The sequence below is a fragment of the Gekko japonicus genome, unplaced genomic scaffold (assembly GCF_001447785.1).
Source record: "Gekko japonicus isolate JY-2015 unplaced genomic scaffold, Gekko_japonicus_V1.1 scaffold823, whole genome shotgun sequence".
NCBI classification, from domain to species: Eukaryota; Metazoa; Chordata; class Lepidosauria; order Squamata; family Gekkonidae; genus Gekko; species Gekko japonicus.
The window spans coordinates 168,599-178,874 of record NW_015170915.1 but is presented as its reverse complement, the minus strand read 5'-3'; the positions used below and the strand labels follow the sequence as shown (position 1 = coordinate 178,874).

General features: G+C 41.4%; 1 protein-coding gene across 1 annotated transcript in view; it reads right to left on the bottom strand.

Moving 5' to 3' along the window:
* Positions 1-2,365: 2,365 nt before the first annotated feature.
* The window catches only part of LOC107116743 (keratin, type II cytoskeletal cochleal-like), an 11,669-nt gene continuing 3,758 nt past the window's right edge, over positions 2,366-10,276 (bottom strand). The window contains exons 3-9 of the mRNA XM_015418733.1: positions 7,893-7,953; positions 6,252-6,347; positions 5,688-5,852; positions 5,080-5,205; positions 2,986-3,206; positions 2,717-2,751; positions 2,366-2,616 (exon numbers count right to left, since the gene is read on the bottom strand). Coding sequence (XP_015274219.1) covers positions 2,366-2,616; positions 2,717-2,751; positions 2,986-3,206; positions 5,080-5,205; positions 5,688-5,852; positions 6,252-6,347; positions 7,893-7,953 — 955 coding nt within the window. The remainder of the gene's footprint in view (positions 2,617-2,716; positions 2,752-2,985; positions 3,207-5,079; positions 5,206-5,687; positions 5,853-6,251; positions 6,348-7,892; positions 7,954-10,276) is intronic.

Below are 10,276 nucleotides of genomic sequence, written 5' to 3'. Positions count from 1 at the left end.
CCACTGAGAGTTCAGTGGGCTTTCTTTTCTTAAAGCTACAGCTGTTGTTTCTTTTATTTGGGGTGGATTAATCTCCAGAGGTGTTTTTTTAAGATTTAATTTTTTATGAAAACCTAGGACAAGGTTACATAGAAATTCCCCTGTGCTTAGCTCCATTTTGTGGATCAAGTTATGATATAACATACGGACCAGTTTGGATTTAAATATAATAACAATATTAAGTGAAGTGCGCCAGATGAAACTAAGGACACTTCAGTTCCAAGTCAGTGGTTAAAAGAGGTAAGGAGAATTGTTCTGCAAAATAGGGGTCCATGCCACAACACTAGTGATGGGGCAGGTATGTGGTAAACACTTAGGGGAGATCTTGGGTCTACAATCAGTCCTGCAATCCATCCTGCCTCCATTGTCAGCCCTGCACTAGAAAGTGATGGAAGATTTGGGGAGCAGTGCCTGGGGATGGTGGAGTTTAAGGGAATATGATGTCACTTCGCTGTAGGATTTTCCCCAAACTCTATGGTCTTTACCATAGAGATACTAGAAACTCATAGAGTGGCATGGAGGAGGATATGCCGCTTCCTGGTAGAGGTCAGTGAATGTGACCTCTCTTTCAGGTGATGCTCCATGAATCCCCTCAATTGCTATGATCGTTATAATAGAGATTGGGGAAAATTTCTGGACTACCAGCACCATTCCCTTCTCCCATTTTTCTTTTGCTTCTCAAATTATGGAGTATGAGGGACTGACAGTGGGGACAGGAGACTGCCCACTGCTACCAGGTAAATGGTAAGTTTATGTCTCCACCCATCTTATTGTCCACAGCAATAGACTAGGCACCAAACTATACCAAGATATGAGGAGGGAGGGTGAGCTGCATATGTACTATGGATACTCATGAGGTACTGGTCTTATGCTTTGGGCTGGAGTGAAGGAATTTTTGCTTGCCTAAGAAGTTATCCACTGCTGCCCTAGAAATTACACAGTTTAGGGACTTTTGCATAATGTTCAGCTGCTAGAAACAGCAACATAATTTCAGGTGACCAGGTTTTATCAAATAAGGGCCAAACTACAGGCCACTTAAGACTGCCAGGCATCTTGGAAGAAAAATTACTTACAAATTCTTACCATACAGTTCCTGGTGATTTTTAGAGCTACCTGGAAGTGACTCTATGAGTTTCTGGCAATTCCTAGAGCCACCTTGTATCACTTCTGGGTAGCTCTAGGAATCACTAGGAACTCTGTGGTAAGAACTTGCTGTAAGCAGATGAGACCTTATTTTTCTTTTTAATTTTTGTCTAGGGATGCTGCCTTTCTAGAACCCTACCGTCAGTTGCCAGGCAACCCTAATTGTCATTCCAAGCTCATTTTTGCTGCAGCCATTTTTAAAGACTGTTAGGGCCCACTTTGGCTTGGGACTGTGACATGGGGGGGCAGGAGGCACTCCTGCCTTCCCCTCCATATGATTTGCCCAAGCCAAAATAGCCCTGGTGGAGAGTTATTTGCAACTATGAAGTTGCATGTGTTCAGAATACTCCATGTCAGAAACCAAAAACCAACTTGTTAGAAACATAATGTATAGTTTTGTTATAAGTAAGAATGGATCTGGAGCTTAGAATATTTCTAGGTCCATAGACTGAATTTCAGCACCAGAAACAGGGTCCAGGGGTTGTATTAGCCCTTAAGAATGACACTGCATAAGATTATTTATCTATTTGGAAGCTGTGTCTTTTTGAAGAACAGATTCACCACACTACAGGCTATCTGCTGTATAGATTTATTAGAAAATAAGAACTTAACCCATCAGACAGGCAAACCACAGGAACAGTGGCAGAAAACCATTAATGAGGATAACTGCCTCTGCTTGAATTTTACAAATGAAGAGCTGTTGCAAATCAGTACTGCTAGATAGTATTGTAGGAGTTGAAAAGTGACAGATTTCCCCACCTGTAGTTAGGCCATTTAGGTACAATTGCCATACTACTCAGGATTCATCATTCTGAACATTAAAGATGAGGAAATTCCACCATTTCCAATCCTTTATCGTTCTGAATGTTACTGACACACCCACATGCATAGATAAAACACTGCAGAAAAACAATCGAATTGCGTCAAGATTCTTTTTGTGTGTGGTGTGCAATTGATGCACACAATGGGGCAGTGGGGAAATGTTTGGGTCCCTGTGTTCAAGTAGTTGGAAAGCAAAATTAGTAATATAGGTATGGTATTGCTTGGATGTGACACAAGCTGCATGAATTTTGTACTCAAGTGTGCATACCTGAATACGGAAAGTAAGTGGCCCTAAATGCTCTTCTAAAATGCTGTGGCTGTCCCCGCTGAAGCACAGAATTCCCCTTTAGAACCCTCTTGTTTAATATTTTGTTCTAAAAGATGTGGAAGTTGACACAAACTTGACATTTGAGCCTTTCGTGCTTCCAGCACTGTATGCTCCGACTGGCAGGCAAGGGGGCCCCAAGTCTCCGCCATTTGCGACAATGCTTTTCCCGATGTTGGTGCCACACACTCCTCCACCTCTCACGATGGTCCTACTACTAGAAGCATATCCACCTCCAATACAGGGATCTGGATCGCACACAGCTCCCCCTTGGGTTCGACACACTGCTGCAATAACAAGAAAACAATACAGGTTCACCAACTGAAATCTAAATCTGAAAGGTTGCCACAGATTTTGTTTAAAAAGACAGTGTACACAAGGACTTACAGATATTCACAGGACAGACACCTTCTCCACACAACCTGTTCAGATGAAAGAGAAAAGTCCTGTGTTTACATTGTTTCATGTACATTTTAGTGGTGAAATCTGAAATGATGACCGCTGTCCATATGGGGAGATGTGACATACAGACAGCTCATCACATTGTGATGGCCATTGTGATGTGAAATAGCTTCATCGTGATGGCCATCCTGAACAGCAGGCTGTTCTTACCCATGTGGTGAAACAATTTATTAGGGGTTCTCAAGTGAGCTCACCTGCTCTCCTCTCCTTCCAGCAGCTTCCTGTAGGTGGCAATCTCAATATCCAAGGCCAACTTAACATTCATCAGGTCCTGGTACTCCCGCAGCTGTCGAGCCATGTCTGCCTTGGCCTTGATTAGGGCATCTTCCAGCTCTGTCAACTTGTGTTTAGCATCTTTGAGGGCCATCTCTCCACGCTCCTCAGCTTCGGCTACAGCAGCTTCCAGTTTGCTGCGCTGCAGGGGTTGAAACCCAGAGAACTTTTCTGACATGGGCCCAACAATGTAAACTACCATAGCTGAATCGGACAATTAAGATCTCCAACCTAGGTATGTAGAGCTTTGATGGCACACAAGGGGGGTCACATGTTTCCAGCCATAGTAGCATCTAATATAAGTGCTGCCCGTTTTCTGCAATCCATTAAAACATTACAATGCTATTTCAAGTGCTTAGGTTCAGTTAACAGAGACAGTCATTTTATCCTGTTAATTTCAGATAACAATTTTTTTTTAGAGATAAGCCGGGACACTTTTTAAAATGCTGGGATTCATCATGTAATATGTGTTTTCCAAAAATGTTTCACCTGACATGGTAAATTCAGCAAACACCAGCTGTCAGAACACATTAACAAAAATTCATATGAAATTGACTGACAAGGTACAATCTAAATACTATGTCAAAATTAAATGTAGGAATCAGATTTGTGTCAGATCGTGCATTTGTTTAAATTGTCCAGTCTTCCTGATATTATCATGAGCCAAAGTTCTGTTTTTTTTATAAGAGTGTGTAGTACTCATAGTTCTATATAAGACAAGAACCTGATAAATCAAAAACTCAGATAAATCCAAAATCTAATTTAAAAATGACTCAGATATTTTGGTCCGCACCACTTTCCATTGGCCAAATGCCCTGGTTGCCTGAGACCTTTATGTTGCCCTGGCTACTGTGGTATGGGGAAAATATTGTTAACTTGATAAGGCCTAAAAGACTTTTATGGATATGTTAAAGGCAACCAGAACTTTACAACAATAAAAAAATTGAAAGGGGTGGAATTCCATATTTAGCCTGATGAAGCCCCACTGGAATAGCAAATGTACATACATGGGCTAACTACAGGTATGAAGAACGCAAGCCCAGTTCTCAACCCATAGTTTACACCTTTACCTCGGTTTCCTGCAAAGTATTTTATATCTAATGCTAAACCTTGTCCTAGAGTGCGGATAGAGAGAGGGGTTTTCTGTTAACTCAGGGGAAACATGGGGGGAACCTGAGAAAATTTGAGATCTAATAAACAAATAAATATTTAAAATATTTTTTAAAAAAAACCCTGACTGGAGGCAAGCCATCCAAAATTATAGAAGCAACATATTTAATTTTAAGAATGAATAACCACAGAGATCTTATAAGACTACATTGTGAGATCTTGGCAGCCACGTTGAAGGTTTGCGGGTTTCCATCCCACAGTTACTGTCCGTCAAAGGAAAGGGGGAGAGAGATGGAAAAAGGTAAAATAAAATTGTTGAGAAGAAGCAGGGAAAGGGGAGAGAAGGAGGTAACGTTGATGGGAGGAGCAGCAGAAAAAGGAGGGAAGGAAACAGAAAAGAAAAGAAAAGAAAAGGGGGAAAGGCTGCAAAGTAGAGTTGCCAGCCTCCAGGTGGCACCTGGAAATCTCCCACTATTACAATTGATCTCCAGATGACCAATATCAGGTCCCCTGGAGAAAATGGTTGCTTTGGTGGGTGGACTCTATGGCATTGTACCCTGTTGAGGTCTCTCCCCTCACCAAACCCTGCTCTCCCCAGGCTCCACCCCCAAATCTCCAGGTATTTCTCAACTCAGACTTGGCAGCCCTACTGCAAGGACTTCTAGGGGAGAGAAGGAGAGAAAACTTGAAGATTGTGGTGAGGGATCCATAAAGGTATCAGGAAGGAGAGAAGGAAGCAAAAATAGGAGAGAGGCCATGGGAGCTACCAGGGCAGGGAAATGAAAGAGGAAATAGGGTGGGAGTGGGACAGGAGGGATAGAAAGATTCCCTGAGTTTTTGTGGGTAACAATCATTGTAATCACGGCATGTACCCAAATTCAAGCATCCAGTGTGCTCAAAGTTACCTGGCTTTTAGCACTGTCAATTTCAGCTTTCAGTCTCTGAATCACACGGTTCAACTCCATGATCTCATTTTTTGTGTCCCGTAGGTTATCACAGTGCTTGCCAGCTGTTGCCCTCATCTCCTCATACTGAAAAAGAAAACATTGCAATAATGTCTTTGCCAGTCAGGTGTTTTAATTATCCAAGCTACCCTTTAGCCCAGATAATGTAGAGTTTGCTAAAATTGCTCTGATATGATTGGGGCCATGAAATTACGTATTGCACCGTAATGTGTATACATCTTTTTTGGTGCAACATGTGGAGTACATTGATCTAGGGTTCTGTTTTTAATGATTCCACACAGTCAGTAGCTTTAAGGCATTATCTTCAGCTGGTATCAATCTGATTAAGACAATAAAAGATCCCCACCCCCTTCTTTTTTCTATTATTGTGCCAATATCAGCTTAAACAATATTTATACTGGCCACCATTCCATGTTCCTATTTTTTATGTTAGACAATATTTTTTCCTAGAGTTCCCCTCCATTTTTAACTCACTGCTTCCCTGATGAGATCAGTATTCCATAGATCTTATGAGTGTTAGTGATCCTTTTCTTGCTAGGAACTCTCACCTTGCACTGGTACCACGACTCTGCCTCATAGCGGCTCCTGTTTGCAATGTCTTCATACTGGGCTTTGACGTCAGCAATGATGTCATCCAAATCTAGGCCTCGACTGTTGTCCATTTGCACGATTACAGAGGTATCTGAGATGCAAGCCTGGAGTTCCTGGAGTTCCTGCAAGAAGAAAATAAGATTCATTGCTCATTTACTGAAAGCTCATTACTGTGGTATCGTGGTTAAAGTGTTGGACTGGGGAGTCTGGGTTCAAATCCCTACCCTTCCATGATGTTTCCTATGTAGAGTTGCAAGTTTATTGCAAGGGTCAAATAGGGGAGGGGAGCATCTTGGGGAAAGGGCAGAATAAAAATGTGATAGCTGGACAGCTCCAGTTCTGTGATGAATATAAAGATCTGAGAGATGTAGAATGGTAAAGTATAGCTGGCTCTCATCAGATCTCAGAAGCTAAGCAGGGTCAGTACTTGGATGGGAGATGACCAAGGAAGACTTTGCAGAGCAATGTGGATTTTTAAAAATGAAATTCATGTTGGATTGCAGAAAAAGAAGTGACATTACCGCCTCATACAGACATCTCAAGAAGGTGATCTCCTCAATTAAGCTTTCTACTTTGGCTTCCAAGTCTGCTTTGTTCATATATATACAGTCAACATCCTAGTTTTAAAAAAGAACAAACAAACATTAAGTCAGGACATTTCTATTTTTTTTAATAATATTTATTTATTACAGTTTTCTTACAGTTTTTTTTATGCATTACATCATGCATTCCTGGCAATTCAGACATTTCAGCTGTCAGTCAGTTACATCATACATTATTTTCTTTTAACCACTTATAGACAAATTGACCACAATTTTAGAGAATAAAGATATGGAGGTATTTCATAGTAGATGGGAAAGGACATTTCTATTTTTTAGCCACAGCAGTTGGTCACTGGCAGAGCATTTTGTTGCTTTGTGCAAAGAAAAATGATCCAGGTAGGGTTGCCAAACTCTACATGGCACTGGAGATCTCCTGCTATTACAATTGATCTCCAGACGACCAAGATCAGTACCCCTGGAGAAAATGGTTGCTTTGGTGGATGGACTCTATGGCATTCTACCCTCCTGAGGTCCCTCTCCTCCTCCAACTCTGCCTCCAGGCTACACCCACAAAATCTCCAGGAATTTCTCAACCCAGAGCTGCCAACCATGACCGTCAGGTAGCTCCACTAGCTCAGGCCTTGTTTGCCCATGAGGTGGCACAGTCCTGATGTGATCGGATGAACTGTGCCACTTCAAACTCCAGGTGGTAAACTCTATCACTGAATATGTCTTTGCATTTAAAGAAAACTCCACACCAGTAGAAATTCAGCACATCAGTATTTCCCCATGCTTTCTTTCCTTGCTGTTCTGATTTTCTATTTGGAAGAATAATATGGCAATAATATGGATAATATAGATGAATGTAATATCTCTCTAATGTCTTCCCAAAGAGAAGAGAAATATTACATTGATCTATAGTATCCATATTATTGTCATTCCTGCAGTGCTCCGTTAAGAGATTGGTGACAAACATCAACAGAGAGATTGAGTTGAAAAAGATATTTGAAACTGCTTTTTAATTCTGGGAAGCGTGTTCTCTTTATCTCTTGCATTCCTTGAATTTACATGTTTTTCAAATGAAGGCGTGATAAGCATTGCTTAGGAGCCTGAAAAAACTAAGACTTTTCAGTCTGCTTTTCTACTGTACAGCTCTGTTAAGACGTTTTAAAGAGAAAACATTCTAGGAACATAGTCAAAACAGTGTCAAAAATATGTGCATCAAGATTTTGTTTTGCTTTCATACCATTATCTACTGGCTTTGCTTATATTTATGAAATGTATTCTATATAAGGATCAATGTTGTTTAGAACAAGAAATTTGCATTATAAACATTATAAAAATATAACCAAGTGTGTAAAAGTTACAGAATTGTGGTTTTCTTTGGTGAGTTCATTTTTCTCAATTGCATCATGGGATAGCAGGGTCCAGATCTTTCTCAATGGAGTCAATTGCAGTTTTAATAATGTTAAAACTGGAAAGGGGAGAGGGGATTCCAGCTTCACCAATATTTCACATGAACCTAAATAGTTCCACATTTAGAAAAGTAATGAGTAAATGGATGTTGTCTATACCAGACAGGGTTTAGTTCTACCAGCAGTGCATCTCTGTGCAACTCACCTTTTTAAGTGTTACAAATTCATTCTCAGCACACGTTCGCCGATTGCACTCCTCTTCATACCTGGTGAGAAGGTAAATCATTTTGGAACTATTCTTAGACCACAAAAAGATTGTGAATTTAGAACAATGCACCAGACCTTGAGGACATTTTCGTAGTGCAACAAATCAGTTTCTCCATGTAATTAAAACCTAGTGTTTTGTGTAGGGGTGGAAATATGTCTGTGGACAAGAGTCAGATTCTTTCACCTGGCATAGGGATCTCGATCCCTCACCCCCTATCATTTCTGTAATAAAGACATCCAAGGGAAGAGACAGGGTTCAGGACTGATTCAAGGTAGTTTGAGGCTCCAAACAAGATACAGTCCTTACCTACTACTGTCTCATTGATGGCTGGAAGCAAGCTGAGCCCTTGCTGTAGATTGGTGCCCTCCTTATTATGTCTCTTGGATGGCATGGCCAGAGAACTCAAAGGGGCAGATTGTGGTGTTAATCAGGCCAAGGGCTCTAATAGAACTCCATGTGTATGTGTAAAGTGCTGTCAAGTTGCAGCCGACTTAGGGCAACCCCATGGGGTTCTCAAGGCAAGAGACTCACAGAGGCAGTATGCCATAGCTTGCCTCTGCATAGCAACCCTGGATTCTCCTGGTGGTCTCCCATACAACTGCTAAGCAGGGCTGACCCTGCTTAGCTTCGGAGATCTGATGAGATCAGGCTAGCCTGGGCCATCCAGGTTAGGGCAAACAGAATTCTATGGGCTGTGCATTTTAAAAGAGCTGGAAGATGGGTATCCAGCCATCTGCAGAATCTACCAAGTAGGACTTGTCTGTCCTCACCTCATCTTAGCCTCCTCAGCTCCCTGAAAGTTTCTTCAAGGGTGCACTGGACCCTCTGGAAGAGCGCACAAAGCAAAATAATTTGAACTTGACTGTTTTAATTTCGGTTTTATGTTGTATTTTTTGTCGTTGGCAACTGCCCTGAGTCCTGTGAACTCAGGGAGGGGGGGGTATATAAATTGAACTTGTAAATAAATAAATAAATACAGGTGGGGGTTCTGCAGTAGGAGGGAAAATCAGCACAAATTGATGCCCCCTCTTCTGCAAGCAGAGATGCCGTTTCATAAAAAGAAGCTGCATGACTGGATACATTCAATTAACAATGGGTATTGGGTTATTTGGTATCTAAATTACAGCTCATTGTGTTAGGAAATCCATTGAATAACAATTTCTAGTGTTTTCAACGGGAAAATTTTTTGGGTGTAACTTCCCCCTCTCCACAGAGGATGAAATTCTCAGGGATTACATAAGGGATCCACCCTTCCAAATTTCAGGCAGAGAGGAGACAGCAGCCCTTGTTCTACAGGGAATTTAAATTCTCACTTACACCATAGGTGCAGGGAGGCATGAAATGCTGTGTGAAAGAACTTTTTCCTTTTCTGGGAATCTCAGGTGGGAGTCTCCCTTCCTCCCTCCCTTCCTTACATTAATGAGCCATTAAGATGAGGGGAGCTACACCTTGCCACTTTGCTTGCTTCATGTTTCTGCTTTCCATTTCTTTCAGCATCAGTCTCCCACCTTGTCTTCCCAGTCTGCAGTCTGACTTGACAATTCAGGCTTTGAAATAGACCCCTGTAAGCCTTATACACAATGTGCAGACTTGTTCATATTAATTCCCCTGCCCAAGGGCTGCAGTTCATTCTTGCATATAGAAAGACAATTTCTGGTCAACAGAGATCTCTTTCACATGTCCTCTGTGTGAGTTTGCTCTTTGCTGTTATGTGTGGGCAAAGCCATAAATCTTTACTGTCTCTCCCCAAGTATGCAGAGGGCCCATTGCTGTGGAGAGATAAAGCCTGGATCACCGTTTCTATTCTTCCTATCTCTGTAGTCCTGCCTGACTGCCAACATGTACAAGCAAAATCTTTGTTCATTTTCTCCACTGCATATGTTGGGTTTCCCAAAGCTGTGGAGGGGGAATGTAATCTGAGGCTGAGCTTCTGCTTGTATCTTCTCTATCCTGCCTAACAGCATGTGCAATCAGTGCCTTAAACCCTGCAAAGAAAGTGGCAGACACAGTGTAAAGTAACTTATGCCTTCTCAAAGTCATGGTAGAAAGTGGACCTGCCAATTAGGATGATTCTCTTTGATGAGAAGATGAATTAGCTATTCTGGTTAGATTATGTTTCTGAAACTAGGATCCTACTATTGAATTTCACATCATTTAATGTGTCACATTAATACGTATGCTTTGCTTCGGTTCTTTTTTTAGACATCTGATTGTTCATTGAATGTCCCATCCATCAGTTGTATTAACCCATTCTGTGTAGTCTGCCTTGAGCCCAGGTGAGAAAGTTGGAATATAATATAATATAATATAATATAATATAA